Source organism: Patagioenas fasciata, chromosome 21, assembly GCF_037038585.1.
Source record: "Patagioenas fasciata isolate bPatFas1 chromosome 21, bPatFas1.hap1, whole genome shotgun sequence".
NCBI lineage: Eukaryota > Metazoa > Chordata > Aves > Columbiformes > Columbidae > Patagioenas > Patagioenas fasciata.
Window position 1 is genome coordinate 3,685,749 of NC_092540.1, and position 20,509 is coordinate 3,706,257.

The 20,509-nt window shown below is 50.9% G+C and overlaps 2 protein-coding genes across 6 annotated transcripts in view; one reads left to right on the forward strand and one right to left on the reverse strand.

The window, feature by feature from the left end:
• The window catches only part of LAMB3 (laminin subunit beta 3), a 64,259-nt gene that overhangs the window by 14,428 nt on the left and 29,322 nt on the right, over positions 1–20,509 (reverse strand). For 2 of the 5 annotated variants that reach the window (XM_071817607.1, XM_065854753.2), the window contains exons 1-5: positions 10,555–10,635; positions 10,412–10,440; positions 9,844–9,908; positions 9,030–9,184; positions 63–177 (exon numbers count right to left, since the gene is read on the reverse strand). In XM_071817607.1, the coding sequence (XP_071673708.1) occupies positions 63–177; positions 9,030–9,184; positions 9,844–9,892 (319 nt within the window). In that variant the 5' untranslated portion in view covers positions 9,893–9,908; positions 10,412–10,440; positions 10,555–10,635. Of the gene's footprint in view, positions 1–62; positions 178–281; positions 641–9,029; positions 9,185–9,843; positions 9,909–10,411; positions 10,441–10,554; positions 10,716–10,792; positions 10,929–11,589; positions 11,667–20,509 lie in introns of those variants that run through there. The other 3 variants (XM_065854754.2, XM_071817608.1, XM_071817609.1) reach the window with 3 other exon arrangements.
• Positions 19,197–20,334, forward strand: G0S2 (G0/G1 switch 2). The gene is made up of 2 exons (XM_065854568.2): positions 19,197–19,331; positions 19,726–20,334. Exon 2 carries the CDS (start codon positions 19,758–19,760, stop codon positions 20,055–20,057), a length of 300 nt encoding a protein of 99 aa, XP_065710640.1. The 5' UTR covers positions 19,197–19,331; positions 19,726–19,757; the 3' UTR covers positions 20,058–20,334.

The following is a 20,509-nucleotide window of genomic DNA, read 5'->3' on the forward strand; positions in this document are numbered from 1 at the left end:
TCCCATCTTCCCTGCAACGCCGTTTATTGTGGGGAGCTGCGGTGACCCCCCATGGTACTCACCGTTCTGGGATTGCCACCATCGCGCGTGCCCGGCCGAGGACAGGACGTTCTCCACGCGGTGCCCGTTGTGGGTGTGCGGCAGCCGCGAGTCGCACCGGCAGCACCTCATGCTCCACTGGAACAGAAGGGGTGTGTGCAAGGGACCATCCCGGCTTGGTCGGAGGGAACAGCCCCACTGCAGACCCGGGGGAGAGGGGCCCAAGTGCAGCGTGGACTCACCGATGAACAAACGGCATCAGTGAAGCAGGTTGATCAGAGAGCTCAAGAACCGTGATCAATAAAACTAATATGTAGGGCCTCTTCACACCCCATTAAAAAAAACCACAACTCACGGTTTTACGAACTGAGAGCTAAAACCAAAATGCTTTCGACTAAAGCACATTTTTGGCAAATCGTCAAAAATGCATATTTCTTTTTAAGCAAACCCCCTGTTTTCCACAATGACAGCACTTAATAGAAAGCTCTCTGCAGCTTTTCAGGATCAGCTTGCCTTTTCCACTCAGCCAAGGGGCTGTTTGTTTGGGTGAACAGAAAGGCCTTTCTCTCGCATCCCAAATCCCCCAGCGATGCTCAGTCCCCGCTCTCCCCGGGGAGCGGGGCGGCAGCAAACAGCTCGGCGGGTGAGAAGTTGGCAGGTGAGAAGTCAAGCGGCTCAAAGTTCAGCCCTTCACTTATGTAATTCAGGGAGCAAACAGAGATGTGGCACATGGAACGCGGGGACAGGAGAAAACTGGGTCCCTGAGGAGCAAACAAATACCCAAATTTTGACTAACCAAGCAACGCTCCATGCAAGCGCTAACACGGGGCCGCCGGGTACGTGCGGTACATGAGCAGCCTCCAGAAATGTGTAGAAAGGAGCAGCAAGGAGATTGAGCAAGAGATGGGGAGAGGGGAAGGTCACGAAATGAAGTGCTGGCATCTCCAGCCCAGTGGGATGGAGAACAGATGAAGAATGAAGGATGAAGAAGATCCCGCTTTCCCTAAAGGTTCCCAAGTTTGGCCTGTATGACCTACAGGATAACGCTGTCCCAAAAGGAAATGTGGTGTGAAATTCTTCAACTAGAAAATCGAGTTGGGTAGTAGAGCAGCCTCCCAAATGGAGCAGTGGGACACACGCTTTGCACTGACACGTCCCAAAGCCCAGGAACGGGGGAGGATGGAGAACAGCGTTTGCCAGCGATGGCAGGTGTGGGGCAGGACGGCTTGGAAAGGTCATCCCGGGAGAAAAGTGGGTTTGGGGGAGACGAGGGGAATGTGCCTGGCACAAGGTGTGACAGCTGACACCAAGAAGGCAACGAGATACCCACAACAAGGGCTGGGGTGGCATTAGGTGACAGCAGAGACACGGGCATGTTTGGGACCCCAGTGATGAGATCAGCTTTCAGTGGCAGAGCAGAGACACTGGGTGACAAGTGACCCTGTGCTAAAATCTCAGTATCTGATACTTAAACAAATGAGCCAACTCGAAACCAAACAGGCCACGCAAACTGGGTCGGCAGATCTGAGTTGCTGAGAGGTGGTGGCCAAGGGACACAGAGGCACCGAGATTTCTGGTGTCCCCTTGCAAGATTAATTTATGGTTTATATATACTTCCTTACTCCTGAAACAGGCTCACCAAGTCAGCCAAGTCTCTTACTTATATAAAAAAGGACTCAGCTTCATAAGAACTACTTTACTACTTACTCTCACACAAAACCACACAAGGTGCGGGTGGCTTTGACCAGAAAGCACCAGCTGGTCCCCCAGTAGATACTCAGATGTTCTCCAGTGCAGAGCCCAGCAGCAGCGGACAGATGTGAGCTCACATCTGGGCTCGGTTTTAGCAGCGGACAGATGTGAGCTCACACCTGGGCTCGGTTTTAGCAGCGGACAGATGTGAGCTCACACCTGGGGTCGGTTTTAGCAGCAGACAGATGTGAGCTCACACCTGGGCTCGGTTTTAGCAGCGGACAGATGTGAGCTCACACCTGGGCTCGGTTTTAGCAGCAGACAGGTGTGAGCTCACACCTGGGCTCAGTTTTAACTCCTAACAAAGCCCAGACCTGACTCTGCTCTGCCCCTGGGCCTGGGAATTTTTCAGCAGTTGGGCAGATATTGAGATCCTCACTTAAAACTGATCTGTTTCCATAATATTTTACACAGTCTTTATGTTCTGCCTATAAATATCCCAGAGCAGGAGTTGGCCAACTACAATATTTATAACAATATTGCAGAATAAGCAAACAGAGAAATCAAAATATATAATCATGCAATTTCCATGGCTCTACCAACTCCTCCTGGCTCTGCCAGTTAGAATCAGAAATAATATAATCGGGTCCAGGCAGAAGAACTCATTTCAGATAATGACTACGAGCAGCAAATTGTCAGGAAACTACCGGAATTATCCACAGAAATAATCCAGCAAACAATTCCCAATCATTATTAAACTTCACAACAGTTCTGAGCGTGATTAGCAAGGGGAGCAGGAAAGCTTTCTGCGAGGGGAAAGGTTAATCTCGGCTAAATTATTCATTAGGAGTGAGTCACGCATACTTATCAACCCATTCACACAGCCACAGTCACAAGTACCTTCTAGGAGCTACAATGCAATGTTGGCAGTGAAGATGCAACCAGATTTAAAAGAAAAGATGGAGTTTAAAGTGTGAGACAGACCCTCCCCAGGCTGCGCTCGGTGAGAAAAATCTTGTCTATTTTGCTGTTTAATTACGGCTAAAAATAACACTGGAAGAAGCAAAATCCATTTCACGTCCTTGGTGCAAATTGTGAAACCCTTCTATTGCCCAACAGGACTTGCTATCGCTGCCAGGATGTGTCTCAAAGTTCCTCGGGACAGAGGGAATTACTAAAAATGACAATCCAGAGATTCACCAAGTGCACACCTTTCCATTTGGTTTCATCCGCAATCACAGCAACAGACTTGAAACAGAGCAGGGTTGTGTGAATACGTGACAAAGGGACATGAAGAGGTCACTAAGCTGGGTCACCCAACAGTCCCACCCCATGAGCTACTGCCCCCAAAAAAGAATCCTGTGTTTGGGGATGTGGGGCTCAAAAGGCAAAAGTTTTAGGTCTGCAGGGAAGCCACGAATCACCCTCTGTGCCTCCGGCTACTCCTGAGTCACCCAGATGGGTGGGGAGGTTCAGAGATTAAAGGAAATTCCTCCCAGGCTTCTAAAAGGTAATTGAGGAGGCAGTCATCTCAGAGAATAAACAGATTCCTGCTTTAGAAAGAAATGGTGGAGGGGGGCAAAAAAAATCCAGGTAGAAAGAAAAAACAACAGTTGTAAAAATTGTCTATATATATTCCAGCAGGCACTCGGGTGCACGCAGGGAATGCGGTGCAGCCCCAGCCCTCCCTGGGCTCTCTGCAGTGGGTTTTTGGGGCTCCCCACAGCTCTGCAGCGGGTTTATGGGGCTCTCCATAGCTCTGCAGTGGGTTTTTGGGGCTCTCCATAGCTCTGCAGTGGGTTTTGGGGGCTCCCCATAGCTCTGCAGTGGGTTTATAGGGGCTCCCCATAGCTCTGCAGCGGGCTTTTGGGGCTCCCCACAGCTCTGCAGTGGGTTTATGGGGGCTCCCCACAGCTCTGCAGTGGGTTTTTGGGGCTCCCCACAGCTCTGCAGTGGGTTTTTGGGGGCTCCCCACAGCTCTGCAGTGGGTTTATGGAGGCTCCTCATAGCTCTGCAGTGGGTTTTTGGGGCTCTCCTTAGCTCTGCAGCGGGTTTTTGGGGCTCCCCACAGTGGGTTTTTGCTGCTTTCCTGCTCTGACCTTGTGAACCAGCTGCTGCCCGGCCTCCCATGCTTCCCCACTCATGCAGGGGCAGAAAAACCTCAGACAATTTTAAGCTGATGGACTCGGACCAAAGTATTTTAAGTAGCTCTAGTTGCCATTTTAATATGAGCAGAGAGCCTTTGAAATAAAACCTCTTGGCATAGGTGCGCAACCCAAAATAAACCAAAGTTATTCATCAGCAAAAATAGGAAGCTGCTTCCCTCCAGTCCCGAAACGAAGACCTTTCTCAGCCCTGGAGACCTTGCTGGTCCTGAGTTTAACCCAGCTCGGTGTCAGCGAGAGCCACTGTGTCAGTCGGGCTCCTGGCACACAGCCTCCCATATGGGAGCCGCGTGTCATCTTGCACAATATTGTATAGGAATGGTAATTACTGTCCCGGGTTTATTTGGGGACAATCTGGAAAGCAGTGGGAAGGTATGTGCATAAAGAGGAATTGAGGGTTATTAAAAACTAGGGGGAGGCAGCGGGAATAAGTTACCTTGGGAACAAGGGCACCTGTTAAAGCCAAGTTATGCAGCTCTCTGTTCCAACCATTTGCACTCCCTGTCAAGACCGGCTGCAGGACATCACAACAGCAAAGGACTCAATACATTTTCTATGGGAAAACGCAGAAGTTCCCCGTGGTTATGTCATCAAGGTTAAAATTCTCAGGGAGCAGTTGGTATTTGCTAAACTGGACCACGCTTCAATTTTGAGACGGAGATATCGCTTTGCTATTAACAACTAATGTCACATCCCCACTCGGCCAGTCAGATGTGACGCTGGAAAGTGAGCTCTGAGGTTATGCTCAGAAAATAAACAGAGGGGTCTGCCCCCAGCTTGTTTTACGGACCCCCAGACTCAGAGGCGAGAGCAGAGATTTGGACAAACATCCTAAGCATGGGGTTTAAGGAAATGAAGTTCCTTTTTTTGCTTGAAAACAAGCATGTGGGTGCCTGTTTTCCTCACCCCGTCTGTTCTCACATCATCTCTCCTCAGCAAAACTTCGTTTAAAATCTGCCAGGATGACAGCGTGCAAACCCATCCTGCACCAGCTCATCTCCACCCCCCGCACGCATCGCGGGGTCCTGCTGCCTCTGCGACTTGTCTGCGAGGGAATGACGTGATGTCTCCCAGCATATGTGTCAATTTGCAGCCATGTGGCAAAGGAAAATACAGAGAAAGGAGGAGGAGGAGGGGGAAAAAAACTATGGGAAATAGGCTTTTTTTTGCTGCACATTCACTGCAGGTAGGGGCATATCCCTGCAAATAGCAGGGTGTGTCTGAATGCCAGAATAAAATGAGATAAGCACAGAGCAGCAACTCGTGTTGCTGTGTTACCTTCAACAGGTCAGGAATACAAATTACTCAGTGCAATCACCCGACATGATGAAGCCATACCCCAAACTATGAGCCCTGCTTTGAGCAAGGAGATTTGGACTCCCTGCCATCCCATCTGGCCACAATTATTTCACGATTTACGGACGCGTTTTTCTGTGTAAAAGACTGGAGTTTGATGATGTGGGTCTGCAAAGCCGATGAGCTAGGGGGGTACGGTGGCTTTTCGGCGGGTTCTCCCTGTTCCTGGGCCCTGCTGGAGCACCCAGCGTGGTTGGGATCCGTACTGAGCTCCTCGGTCGATTGATGCAGGTGAGCAAGGAGATGCCAGCAATAAAGCAGACAGAAGCATCAGTCTTGCACATATTCCCTTTTGCAGACATTGGCCTGTATTTTTGGAAGCAGCCAGAGACTCAGCGCTGAGACAACACAGGGAGAGATGCTACAGATGCAGCTGTGACCGTCTGTCGGCAGGAGCAGGAATCCTCTCCTGCCCCACAAAATCACGTTCCCATCACTAAACTCAAGGATTTGGCTTCTCTGGTACCTCTCATCTCGATCCCTGCCCGGATGACCCCGCGTCACCACGACACAAGAGGTGATGAAGGTGACTTCTCACCCTTCCTTCCTCACACCCACCGAGCGCCCAGGAAAAGCGGGTGAGAGCAAGAAGAAAATCTTGCTCCTTAACCTTATGCAAACAACATTTTAATACCCAAAGTCTCGCCGGGTCGGGGCGTGAGGATCCATGCGGTCACTACACACGCAAACTGTAGGATGCGGGAAAAAGAGCAGCGACACAAGCGCAAGGACGCCCAGTTTGGCTCTTCTCTTGGTGCGATATTTCACAGCGTACACAGAGTGCTTTGGGGACTATTGTACATTAATAAAATGATCAGAAAAAAATCTAGCTGTTTTCAAGTTCTGAATGTGCACACACCCAGAGAAAATAAACGCTCTCCATGCAGAGAAGCGATGATCTCGCTGGGTGCAAAGACACCGTGGCACCAGCATGGCACGTCCAGCAGCAGCAAAGAGCCGAGGACACGCTCAGGGGACCAAGAACCCGCTAACCCACATGAAAACCACCCCACGGTGCCTTCCCTTGGCTGGAGCTACCCCATATTCCTATCACAGCGCTATATTTAGCGTTTAAATCCAGAGATGAGTTAACCGGGCTTTGAATCACACCTCGGTCAATGAGAGTCTTCCCACACCCTTTACGAGTCCAAATCCAGGCTGGCTTATTTTTCCACTTTCTTTTCCGTTTCCCTCTCGCTTTTACTTTCCCTGCCGACTCCAACAGCCATTTCCCAAGCGCCAAGTGATTTCCAAGCCAGGCTGCCTGGTTTCCACCCCCCATCGCTTTCCTAATCGTCGCTGCAGTCTATAAACGGCAATGCTGAGCGTCCCTCCTGGGTTTCACTAGACTGAGCCTAGAGCCAAGGAATGGAGCAATCGGCAGTGCAAAGTATAAAGGTTAGAGGGATTTGGAGCCGGAGCAGTGGCTGAAATCGGTGCCCACAGCCAGTGACCCACTAGAATTGCAAAAGTAGGACCCTGGGCTGGCAGCGTGCGAGAGCAACCCCTCATCCCGTGCCCTATGCTGAGATTGCAAAACCCGCTCCAAATTTGTACCTATTTGGCAACAAAACGAGAGCAAGGCTTGTCACCGAAAAAAAAAAAAGTCATGAGTCAATACATAACATGCTCACTTTTGTGGGATGGGAATAGGAAAATTGAGTTCAGGGGATTATTTTTTGCTTAAATTAGGGAAGTAGGAAAAGGGAGGAAAGATTAGGAAGTGCTCGAAGCATGGGGGTTTCTCCTGTAAAGACAGGAGCTGGTATACTCATAACTGCCATTAGAGCTGCAGAACAGAAATAAGGGTCTTGGAGGGCTTCGCTACCAGTAACAATACATCTCATTTCAGTAAAGGAGCACACATATGTAAGGAAGCAAAAACCCCATTCCCAAACCTAAGTTGGCGAACGCAACTTAACATATCACTGTTTAATTGTTCCATATCCCTTTTTACCCTGGTACTTGTAAGGCAAGGTATAAGGAATATGAAAACTGAATAGTTTAGGGGCTTGAACATCAAGAGAAACCAGTGTGGTTCTCCCACCGGGCCCCGCTCGCTAATTCTGCACCGAGCAGACGGTTTCTGCTCAAGGTTTATCACAGCCAGAGATACGCTCAGACTCCACTGCAAACATCACAAATGCTGCAGATGATCACAACTGAAGGCTCTTCAGAGTGATCCCTCAAGGTCAGGAAAAGGGAATAACCAGCCCACGCCAGCTGCCATCAGGACAACCAGGTTTTGCAGGCATCCGGTTCCCATAGCACAAGCCTCTTCAAGTAAAAGTCACCGTCAAAAGTCAATGTTAAGCGAAGGTTTCACAGGTACATATATGTACGATTTTCCTCAAGTATCAACAGAAATTGGGAAGAAAAAACAAGTTAGATCAGAAATGAGCGCTTGCTTTTTCTGCCCATGGACTGTGGCAGCAGTAAAAGCCGCGGGGGTTTGCTGGGGAGGCCAGGAAGAGCTCTGCTCCCTGGGAGCAGTAAAACAGCTCCCAAAGAAGCGAGTGGGAGCCTGAGCGGAGGAAATGCCTGACCCCAGCTGTCAGCCTGGAAAACAACCCGACGAGGGACAGATGCTGCGGCCGGCCCAGGACACGATGCTCGTACCCACCCGGGCCACCTTCACACCAAACAGCTCCCAGCCATCCCTGAGCACACAGCAGAGCAAAAACCTGACCACCACCGGCTCCGACACGAATCCACTTACTGCCACACCTTGACCTTCAAATTGAAGGGGAATTATAAGCAAAAGAAGGCTGACTCACTCAGGCTGGATTTCAGTGCAGAAAACACTGCTTCACTGGAGCTCTGCCATTTCCTTTCCTCTCCAGCATCTTTTCCAAGACCCTTTTTGCCTGTCCTGCCTTGAACCCGCTCCCTTTCGAGCTCCTCCCAGGGCAGTTATGGGGTTAACACCACCAGACGGACAGAGAAAGGCTTTAGGAAGTGCTCACATCAGGCCATTGCCCCTGTGGCATTTTCAGCTCTGTGCTCTGGGCAGACTTATCCTTAAACTCTGACTCTGGTTTGGTGGCAGCTCTGGAGCCTGGGAATCTGCAGCTGGCTGAAACGTTATCCAGCGAGCACAATCTCCTGCCCCCGCACAACCAGCATAATTGAAAACAGTCGTTCGGCTCAAAAGCTTTTCCAAGTCTTTGTGAAAGACCTGCAATGTTCCCATTTTTGACAAGTGAAATACGAGTTTAGTTTATAACTAAAAAGTCCAGGGATAGGAAGGCTTGGGGTATTTTGGATGCAAAAGCTTTGGCTCTTCTTCTCAACCATAGGGATGGTAGAGAAGGGCTCAAGGGGACACCACAGATAGCGCGATAACCCAATGTGGTTGGAAGGGGTATAAGCACCTGAAATAGGTTAAACATCCCTGCAAAAGAGTAGGAAGGATGGTGCCATGACCCAATGCGGCTGGAAGGGGTATAAGCACCTGAAATAGGTTAAACATCCCTGCAAAAGAGTAGGAAGGATGGTGCCATGACCCAATGCGGCTGGAAGGGGTATAAGCACCTGAAATAGGTTAAACATCCCTGCAAAAGAGTAGGAAGGATGGTGCCATGACCCAATGCAGTTGGAAGGGGTATAAGCACCTGAAATAGGTTAAACATCCCTGCAAAAGAGTAGGAAGGATGGTGCCATGACCCAATGCGGTTGGAAGGGGGATAAGCACCTGAAATAAGTTAAACACATCCCTCCAAAAGTGTAGGAAGGATGGGTAAAGGCATTGGGAGCGCGGGGGAGGAGGTGACGTACCTCTCCGTGGGGCGTGCAGTAGGTCTCGGGCTTGGTGAGGCCACACGTGGAGGATGCTCGGAGGCCGTGGGCTCGTCCCAGGAGCAGGTCAGCAGTTGGGGGGTAGCAGGCGCCGTGGGAGCAGCCTGGCTGGGCAGCCAGCAGCTGTGGGGCAGCTGGAACAGCAGCAAAACAGGATGGGGGGTTGTGTCAGGGTGGCACAGACACCACGCAGGGCTGTGCAGTACGATAGGCAGGAAACTGAGCATCCCTGCAGCCCAAACGTTGGGGTCACGGCAAAGAAAAGTCTTAGAAGAAAATGTTAGTACAAAGCATTTTAAAGTACCTTTTTCCTTATTAAAATAAAAGGTAATTCAGGGATAAAACACTACTGTCCTTTTTGGCAAATGCAGTTTGTAGGTTTGTGCCTGTGCAGTATGATGGGCAGGGAAGTGAGCAGCCCTGCAGCCCAAACACTGGGGTCATGGCAAAGAAGAGTCTCAGAAATAACTGTCAGTACAAAGCACTTCTAAGTGCCTTTTTCCTTATTAAAACAAAAGGTAATTCAGAGGAAAAACATCACTGTCCTTCCCAGCAAATGCATTTCGTAGGTTTGTCCCAAGCATGGATGGCAGTTGGTCTGTTACAGAAAACAGCAGACGTGCTGGTTGATGCTGTTTTCCTCAGGACAGCGAGCAGCCTCTTGCCAAACGCCAGCACCACTATCAAACCCCGCTCTCCCAGCTGCCACCAACACAAAGCTCACATGAGCAGCACTTCTATTTAGTCACCTTCCCCCATATCCTTTTAGAAACACTGTACGGTGAGGCCTTACCCAGGAGGACAAATAATGCCCATGGCCAAAGCTGGCAGCGAGGCTCCATTTGGCCGAGGACACACCTAGGGAAGAATTTACAGCATGAGCGAAAACGGGCAGAAAATACCAGTCAAAAGCTCAGTCCAAGTCTTTCACATTCCTTCTCAGTTTACAGGGAGATATTTTAGGTGATCTACCACAGCAAAACACGGGTGAAAAATCAAGAATAATGAAGAGGGAAGTCAGGTGCTCAGACTGTATTTGGTTTTAATGTACGAAGAATCTCAGCTTTTCATTTAACTTGTGAAACAAGATTCTCCTAATGCATATCAGAGATTGCCCTCTTCCCCAAACACTATCTTTGCATCTTTCTATGACTGCTGAGGTGAAACACAGGCACCTCGCTCCCCACAGAGCTGTGACTCCCGATTGCCCGGTGCCAATACCAGATCAAAACCCACGGCTGCAAACGATGCTTTAAAGAGCGTGCACGCGCGCAGACGCCCACGCTCCCAGCTCCGCTGCGCTCGCTGTTCTCCAGCCCCACCCTTTGCCCTGCGTGGCCAGAATCGATTCCAAAACTCACCAGCACACGTGATAGCCCCAAGTCTTGATCTACAAAAAGAGAAAGAAAATAAAGGGAAAATTGCTGCAGAATGAGCGTCTGCTGCAGGGTCCCTGTGGAGAGGCAGAGCTGCCCCGCACGCCCCCTGCAGCAACAAACCTCACCTGCTCTCCTCCCTGCAGGAGCCGGAGCGTCGTCCCTGGTCCCCACGGTGTCCCCCACGTCCCCAGCGCACAGCAAGGGCTTTCTCTCCTCCGGCACCACCCAACAGCCGATCTGCAGCCGCCGATCTGCTCTCCCGGCTTTTAACAGGCAGCTGCCTCACCTGGGGAGAAGGTGCCCGTGGGTGCAGCAACGATAAAGGTGTGATTCAGGGATCCTCAGACACACACACCCAGTTACCGGATAACTCATGACAGCTCCAGACAGGGCGCACGGCCGCAGACATAAGTCACTTGGGAGGATGACGGCAGCGTGAAGCAGCTGCTCTGCAGGTAACCGGCAAGCGAAATCCCATCCGTAGGCAAACAAACCCCACCTGGGGCTCTGTCGGGACATCACCACGTCAGATGGAAACCAGCTCCATCCGAAGCCGCCGCACAACTCGGCATCGGGCGACATACCCGCCCTCTCGGATGGGTTTTGCATATTGTGACAAGGCAGCACCTGAACTTGATCCTTTAAAGCCTAATTAGGGATGTCCACGTGAGTTATAATCACACTGTGTATTCACATATCAGACTTGAGCCTGAAGGTGATCTCAAGATCTCACACTGCCCCTCTCTGCAGAACTGGAATTCCTCAACACACAAAATTATACGAGGTGAGCTCAAGAGCTACCTACAGAACACAATCCTGTGAACTCACCAGCGGTGAAAAGAGTTGAAGAGGAAGGAAATTTTTAAAGAAATATAATTCTTGTTTAGCTATTTAGAGAAATGCCAAGATGTCCAAAAGAACTCTATCACACCCAGACGGTTTCTAATACCAGCTTGGGAGTCTGTGGCAGACCCAGACCCGCAGCTCACCCCTGCTCATGTGCTGCATTTCAGCTAAAACATAGTTTTTTCCACCCTCAGAAAAACTGGCATCGAGGCGTTCCCATTGACTTTACTGAAACGACCCCCAAAATCACATCCTTGACGTGGGGAGCTCAGCAGCCCACGTCAGATCTCTGCTTTGCTGTAGGTGGTACCTACCTCCCCGTCCTCACGCTGAGCGACACGGGCACGTGCGAGCTGAGGATCAGGAGCTCAGAGAAAGGGAACACACAGAGCTGGAAGGAAAAGCAACATAAATATTGGCCTTAAGGCTACAGAATGTGAACCACTGGTGGCTGAGGTGCGCCCGCAGCGCTGGGCGTGCACCCGGAACCGCCCAGCAATGCGGTAACGCCACATTCTTCCTCCTCCCCATCTCTGCTGGCAGCGAAAAGGAAGCGGGAAGAAACGCTGGAATGTTTTATAGAGAAAGGGAGGGATGAGACGTGCCATGAGCTGCCGACACCGTTCCTGCGCGGTCAAACCCATCCACAGCGCAACCTCCCGCGACGCAGCACTGGGCATCTCCCCTGGGCTCTGCAAGAAATCACATCCAACTCTCTGATTTCCACCTCTGGTGGAGAAGGGTCTGACCAATTTGGCTTTCTGCAAGGTCATGCTGGACACGGCACTCTTGCAAACCTTGGCTAAATGTCCATTGCTGGGTGCCTGCTCTTGTCTGGTTTCAAGCCGCACCCAAAAGCATGGGGCGTCAAACTGGGAGGGTGAAGCTGCTCTTGGAAAGACTGTAAATATCACATATCGACCCCACAATCCTGGGCATTGATATGCTCTGAAATGGTGATGTTCCACCTCAAATTACTGTGAAGCAGAAACAAGGCAAATGTTCTCTCGGCCGCAAGCTGTTCAAACGAATGATCCAAAATACCTGGATCCATCCTTTCCTCCTCCAGCCTGCCCCAGGGACTTGCCAAAGCCAGGTAAACTATCACCTGGAATTTCAGGCTCTGCAAGTTCAAACAAGAACAAAAGCAAGGAATAGTCTCATTTACAGACTATCTACTACAAAATAAACAAAAAAAAGCAGGGAAAGAAAACAGCTCCGTGTCCCCAGCACAGAGCTGCTGTGTCCTTGTACCCGGTGACATCCTCGGGGCTCCTGCTCTGTGGTATGCGTTTATGACCTGATAAGCAGCTCCTCTGCCCTGTCCCAGAGGTGTTCAGAGTCAGAAAAGCTCCACTAATTGCTGATTTTAGGTAGCAGTGCTGCCATCCTGTACCCAGGATCTCAGCGCCAGCGTGGGCAGAAGGGGACAGGCTTTAGAGGACCCTGTCCCATCTACACCAGCAGTAACCGAGAAGGATGCTGCAGGCTTGGGTTTAAGATTCAGGTGGGAAGGGCTCCAGGCATTGAGAATATAAACACATCACAGCCAGGCGTATCAAAGCTGATCTTCCCATAAAACCCAGGGAGGGTGCGAAACAGCCCGGCCAGCTGGGGACACGCGTGTCACTCAGTGTCACGCACTCACATTCTGCAACTGCTAATAACAGCCAAGCCCTTGGCTTTTCTAATCAGGGTTCTTAGCCAGACAGACAGACAAATCCCCGCCACCACGTGCCGTCAGGTCCCCCCCGCTCTCTCCAGGCTCAGACACGGGTGACGGAGCTGTGGCAGAGGGAGGGACCATGGCATCATCATCATCATCATCCTCAGGCAGCTCCACCAAAGCTGAAAAGGATGTGACTGCTGCATGAGTAGCTTTGTTTTATTTCCTCCAAGCTATTTGCTTTCTGTTTGGATTAAAAGCACGCGAGTACTTTACTCCTTTGAGGGCTTTTCCAACCACACAATCTGAGTTCAGAGGCTTTCGATTCACCTGCTGAAGTGCAACACTGACCAGTCTGGAATGAGTCCATTACTTTTTAACTTATCTCTCTGGAGTTCAGAGGAACACAAAGGTGGAAACTGGGAGCAGAGCACTGCGCGCAAGAACAATCTCTTGAAACACAAAGCCTCCATTAACGAAAAAAGGATGCTAATTGAGTATAACTGTATAGCTCAAGCATATCAAAATTAAACAATACTTAATGCCGCTGTTCCATTTTTCACTGAAGGATTCATAAACGCCTCAAAGCACATTTGTTATATGGGCAGCTGCTATTACACGTGGAAAAATAAAGCATGGGTTGATTTGCTCAGTGACACGGAGCAGGACCGTGGTGCAGGGGAGGGATGGAGTCCCAGTCCCCTCCAGTCCCTGCCTTCCCAGAGCTGGGGTGAAACCACAAACACTCTCCAGCATCAGCTCAGGTGCAGCCCATGTGCATTTTGTCAGCTGCTCGCAAACATTCACGGTAAAAGCCTGGAAGGAGGAACAAGACCTGAAGCTGGAAGCACTGAAGCTACATGGGAAGGGGGAAAGCCGGGAAGGTTTTGTCAGGGGTAGAAATGTTGTCACTTTGACAACTCCGCTGATCTCAGCACTAAAACAGCGCATCCTCCACTTCATCTTTTCATTTCCTATTTTAATTAAAACCTGAGCAGCAAACCACCTCCTCCTTCCAGCACACGCAGGTGAGTCAAAACACCATTTTTGCTAATTGTCCTGTTTTCCTCTAAAAAAACACTTCCGGAATTTCTAATAAAAGTCCAAATTCCTGTTCTGAAAACCCTACCCCTGCCCTAAGAGTGGATAAAACTTTGAAACCCAAACCAGCTGACCTAGTCTAGGTTTAAATTCCAGTCACCCCAGGAACTGGATCCATAGGGCAGTGGCCTCTTAGACTGGGCTTACAGAGGCTGCTGCCTCCTTTTGCAGCCCCTTTTCCACATCCAGCTCCTTTCCACCATCCCAGTGGTGGTGGAGCCGGGGGGTCCGTGGCTGCCCCCCTCCCACAGCACAGCCCTTCCCAGCGGGAGCTTTGATAAAATTATCCTTGCATCACTATTTTTGTCACGTCCCCATTTGCTAAAGGAGAAAATATTCCTTTAGGAAAGTGTCTGGCTGCTGGCCAGAGGATTTGGGCTGTGGTGATGGAGCGGGGAGGGGTACAGTGACCCTGCTTCCATCAATGGCCAAAAGTCCAAACTAATGGGGTATTTAGGAGCCCCCTCTTAAGCCACATATCATCCTTGACATCGCAAGCCGTGACTGACATGGAGCTCACACTATTTTCTGCCCTGATTATCAGCTTGTTCCACTTCACGCCTGCCAGAACTGAAACGAGAGACTCACTGTGCTGGGGTTTGATCCTGCTGGGGCCAAATACAAACGTTTTCACAGAATCCCAGAATGTGAGGGGTTGAAGGGCCCTGGAAAGCTCATCCAATGCAATCCCCCCGTGGAGCAGGAACACCCAGCTGAGGTTCCACAGGAAGGTGTCCAGGCGGGTTTGAATGTCTGCAGAGAAGGAGACTCCACAACCTCCCTGGGCAGCCTGGGCCAGGCTCTGACACCCTCACCAGGAACAAGTTGCTTCTCAAATTTAAGTGGAACCTCCTGTGTTCCAGTTTGCACCCATTGCCCCTTGTCCTATCACTGGTTGTCACCCAGAAGAGCCTGGCTCCATCCTCCTGACACTCCCCCTTTCCATATTGATCCCCATGAATGAGTCCCCCCTCAGTCTCCTCTTCTCCAGCTCCAGAGCCCCAGCTCCCTCAGCCTTTCCTCACACGGGAGATGCTCCACTCCCTTCAGCATCTTGGTGGCTGCGCTGGACTCTCTGCAGCAGTTCCCTGTCCTTTGGAACTGAGGGGCCACAACTGGACACAATATTCCAGGGGTGGTCTCCCCAGGGCAGAGCAGAGGGGCAGGAGAACCTCTCTGACCTACTGACCACCCCCTTCTAACCCACCCCAGGTACCATTGGCCTTCCTGGCCTCAAGGGCCCAGTGCTGGCTCATGGTCACCCTGCTGTCCCCAGGACCCCCAGGTCCCTTTCCCCTACACTGCTCCCTAATGCCCTGGTTTTGCTCCTTCTCCCTGACATCATGGTGGGCTGGAACGGGTGAGTGCAGCCCCATGTCCCAGACTTGCTCTTTGGCTTCTGCTTTTCCCACCGTGCAGCTGCTGCCCCATGGACACCCAGGAACCCACGCTCGTCACGGACAAAGTCCAGCAGGACCCGACCCTTGGCCACGCACCGACATGTGGAAGATGAGGCAACCCCGCGCTCCTGCCGAGACGATGCTACGCCACGTTTGGGAAATGTCACTAACAGACAGAGGTCACCCCAGCGTTTTGTCTTGAGTTCCCCCTTCGTGAGCCTGTAAAACCCAGAGCCACGGGGGGCTGGTGGGAAGGGACCTTGGCAGCCACCAAGGTGCCACTTGATGTCAGGGCTGGGCTCCCAGCTCAGTTAGGATGGGCCCCCAATCTCAAATCTTGCTCAAAAGCACCACATGTGAACGTCCTCCGAGGTAAATAATGTGAAATGAGAATAAAATATTTGGAAAATGGGGGTAATATCAGGTGCTAGGTAAAGCCCCTGTACAGCCCATGGGAAGGGTCTTCTGCAGCCACATGGTGCTTCAGTACAGCAGAAACACCTGGCATGATGAACCCCAAAATTTTGTAATTTTATTAATTTTTAACTGGGATAGACCCTTAATATGGCTCGCCGGGCTTCAGGGTTTCCTTTTCTTTCACACTCCTATTTTACTCAGGTTTTTGGGGAGATAACACCCACAGCACGCTCACGCCTCAGCAGACCAGCCGTGCAGCTTCATTTGGGGATGCTCTGGCACGCAGGGGCAGCCAGTTCCCTCCCAGCTCCTTTCATGGCATCTCTCCCCCCGCAGCTGCCAGCACGCACCCTCAGCGTGCCCAGCGCCTGCTGGACCTGTGACTGGCCAGGGGACACGGCTGAAACCGGAGCCGAACCACCTGCAAGCCCTGGCGCCAACCCCTCCGCAGCCCTGGACCCGCTCACGCTCCTCTCCTCACGCACAGCCACCCCAGCAAGGGCAGAGCTCCTGTGCCCGTGACCCCCTTCCCAGGAGTATCACCGAGGTTGTCCCCGTGCCAAACAAGGAGAGGGAATTTTGGGCTGCTGGATTCATCTGCACCCTCCAAAAAGCCATTTCCAAGCAGCTTTACGCGAGCTGGTGGCTCCGGCATCGTCCAAATTGGCGAGCGGAGCATCATCTCCCTGAGCCGCTCCGAGTGGTCGCCGGCAATATTTAGGTTAAGCCTCAGGTGCTTATGGCACTTTGCAAATTCAGGCAGAGCTCTTCTTCCAAATGACGTTAAACTCATGCAGCTCTCCCAGCTATAAAGCCTGGGTTAATCAAAGTTGCAATTAAACCTGACAACCGCCTTGTTCAGACTCTCCTAAATATGATTAGGAGCAGCTAAAATTAGTCTAATTTAGTGTTAATCATTAATCCTTTTATCCACTCTTAATCCAATTTATATGTCCACACAACTAGCTTGCACAGACTTTGTTACTCAAATTTAAAACAAAATTGAATTAAATGTTATTTAGTTAAATCAACACAATCCGAGTGCATTTGCCACAGATGATTATCAGCTGCTTGGTTAACCCTGAAAATTATCCTGGGTTCTGTGCTCTCCCTACTGCTCCAGCTCTTAGTGCTTTGGGGATTGCACAGACATCTCCATCTATATTAAATGAATTTAAAAAGCACCATTTCTAGCCCCCAGGTTGGAAAAGAGGCTTTCAAACAGAAGGTTCAGGAGGGCAAAACAAAACGCTGCTTCAAAAAATATATAAATAAATGTCCTTTTTTTTAGGTAAAATGTCACGATTCCAACGCTTCGCCCTGACCTTTGTTTCCGGGATTGTGAAGGAGGGAGCGCATTTTACACGGCGGCCTCGCCGTGCAGCCAGGATGGAGGGATGGATGGTGACCTTGAACTTTCCCTAACGGCCGTCTCCTCCAGCTATCTATCCTTTCTGCAATGGCCATTTGTGAAAACACTGCAGAAGAGACAAACACAGCTCGAATGGAGGAATCGGCTGCAACCTTTGCTGCCAAGTTGGCAGAGAAGATAAGGACCTTTTATTTAAAGAAAAAAAACCCAGACGCTGAGGAGGGATAGACGAGTCTTTAGCAACTTTTACAGCCAGTCTTGCAATACAATTTCCTAAGCACATTCAAAACTTTAAAATAAGAACAAGGAAAAAAAAAACCCGTTTTCACTGGCAGTTTCCTTGGAGTGAACGCCCTCCCGCCTGCTACGGTGGCTGCAGGGGGAAAGCTCCATCCTCCCCGGGACGTGCGGGATGTGAGGAGCGAGGGGTGACTCAGCTCCACGAGACACAAAAAACACAGACCACACAAACCCCCCACGCGTGTGGCTGCAGAGCCCAGGAGCATGTGGGTGTTAACACGGGCAGCACGGGGAGAGCAGGAGGAGAAGGGCCGGAGACAGCGCGGTCCTTGCCCGGAGGATCGCAAATTAAAGTTTGGAATTGTGACCCCAGCACAAGCCAGGGTTTAGGCTGGTTTTAATTACAGAGAATGGTCTGGGTTGGAAGGATCCTTAAGGTCATCTCGCCCAAGGCTCATGAGCCAGTGCGGAGATGTTAGGGGCAGAATTTGGGCAGCAGCATCTCACAGGGCAGCTTAAATGCTACAAATCCCCCCAGGTGCCCCTCCAGGAGATCCAGCCCAGGCTCTTTTACAGCATCTTTCTTTCTCTAAGCTTTACCTCTTCCCACATACATCAACCACTCCTTAAAAGCGCTGCTATAGCATCAGCTCACGCTGTATTGTTATTTCTACATACCACCCTGGCAGAGCAATTCCCATCATCTCAGCCATACAGAGCAGATGAGAAATCTGTCCAGACACCATCACACGCTCTGGAAAATCAGAAGTTGTAAATTCCAACAACCTCTCGCGGCTTTTAGCAACTTCTTTAAGGTCAGCAGCTGCGGAAATGTATTAACAGCGGTCTTAATGTATTAATAATATATGGCGCATCCAGGCAGGGCAGTATACATGCATGGGAGCAGATGACATAACGTGCTGTGTGTTATTGATGCAATACTGTTCAGCAGCAAGCCAGGGGATCACCGTGACAGCGCTGCCTTCTGTTTTTTCCCCAAATGGAAACACATTTTCAGGTGTCATCACAAGGAGCGACACAATGGGGTTTTACAGAGTTTCAGCATCAAGTCTTAACAGGCTTCCTGTAACTTTCGCTAGCTGAGAAATGCCCAGTTATTCTTATTTCCACTAAATGCCCAGTTATACTTATTTCCAAGAAATCAAGGCGCTGTCCCACGCTGGACCGATTCGCTTTGTAATGGTTCGCTTTACCATGAACCTATAGAATTCTTTAACAAACATTCCCCCACCTTATTCTGGGTAACACCTTCATTACGCTTCGCTAAGGCATTTTTGTTTCACCCACTTCACCGCAAGAAAGGGCAGGAAAACATCTCTTTTGCTGAACTGGACCTTGCACACATGCAAACACCGTAATATTTTACAAGCTACGGTCACAGACCCACCGCCTCACGGTCCCTTGTGCAGTAATTAATGCATTAAACTAATGTATTAAACATTTCTTACAGAAGCCGCCACGGAGCTGTGCTGCCAGTTGTACATAAGATCTTGCGTTGTGAAATTAGACTGCGGGGTAATTTTTTCTTGGGGGGGGTGGGGGGAACATTAACAAGTTTGGTACATTAAAAAAAAATGAGGTTTTATTTAGCCTGGCTGGATTAAGGGCAGGAGCTGCCAGGGCGGGGGGGCCGCCCGTGTTGGCAGCGTGTCCGGGACATCCCGGCCCGGCCCCCCGGCCCCGCCCGCCCCAACGCCGATATAAGGCGGTAGCGGCGGGTTTGCGGGCAGCAGCTGCAGAGCCCAGCCCAGCTGAGCTCAGCCCAGCAGAGCTCAGCCCAGCGCAGCCCGCAGCGCTCACCGCCCCCTCCCCTGCCCCGCAGCAGCAGCAACCGCCTCGGTAAGGGGGTGTAAGGGGGTGCGATGGGGGGATGCGGGGGGACCCGGCTGCTTCTCCCCTCGTTGCAACCCGGTTGTGAAGGGTCAGCTCTGCCGGGCAGCTCCTGGACACGGGGCGATGGGGTGGGTGCGTTGTACTCTAGCAAAATAACCAAAAATCTTCACTTAAAGTGGGGCTGGGGGGTGTGTGGAGGGCTTGGAGAACTGGACACCTTCCTGTGGAACCTCAGCTGGGTGTTCCTGCTCCATGGGGGGATTTGCACTGGATGAGCTTTCCAGGTCCCTTCCAACCCCTGACACTCTGGGATCCTGCGATCACCGGGAGGGCTCTGAGCAGTACAGCAAAAAGCAGCTGGATTTAACTAACGTCCCTTTACCTCTCTGTCCTCTTACAGAACTGACATCTTGAGGATCTGCTGTCGAAACGATGGAAACCATGCACGAGCTGATCCCCTTTGCCAAAGAAATGCTCAGCCAGAAGCCCAACAGGAAAATGGTCAAGCTGTACATGCTGGGCAGCGTGCTGGCTTTCTTTGGGGTGGTTATCGGTCTGGTGGAGACAGTGTGCAGTCCTTTCACCTCCCAAGGGATGCTAGACGAGGAGAAGAAACCCACCCCAACGCGAGAGCAAATGCTTGCCCAAAAACAGGAAGATTTGATCTTGGAAAAGAGCAAGAAGGCGGTGGGGACGCAGAGGGCCCTGGTGACCAGGCAGCACGCGTCCTAAGAGCCCCGCGCCCCGAGAGGGACCCGAGAGACGCTGCTGTCCCGTCCTACCTGGTGGTGGTTCCAGCAAGAGGAGAGAAAGGTCGGCTGAAGGAGGAGACCGCAACCGCGAGACTTGACAAGAAGCGAACGGTTATATTTGCTGCCGTGCAGCAGTGGGGGGAAAAAATACCTTTTGTTGGTATGCAAACGTGCAAGATGCACAGCGTGGTTTCTTATTTTTATTACAGATGCGTTTTACAACGTTTTGCAAAAATCAATAAATATTTTATATGGTACCAGTGCTCTCTAGCTGCATTCATTTCAAGGCTTTCAGTTAGAGACTTGTGCCTCTGGTTTCTCTCAGGGGACAGTTGAGGGTGGTGGCTGCACCCTCCAAATAAAACCCCCTTGGTGAGGCTGGAGTGAGGTGGGTGCATTTCTGAACCTCCAGCAGCTGCTCTCTGCAAAAAT

Excerpts from the sequence above, each read along its gene's own strand:
- G0S2 (XM_065854568.2), top strand. The coding sequence starts at position 19,758 with ATGGAAACCATGCACGAGCTGATCCCCTTTGCCAAAGAAATGCTCAGC.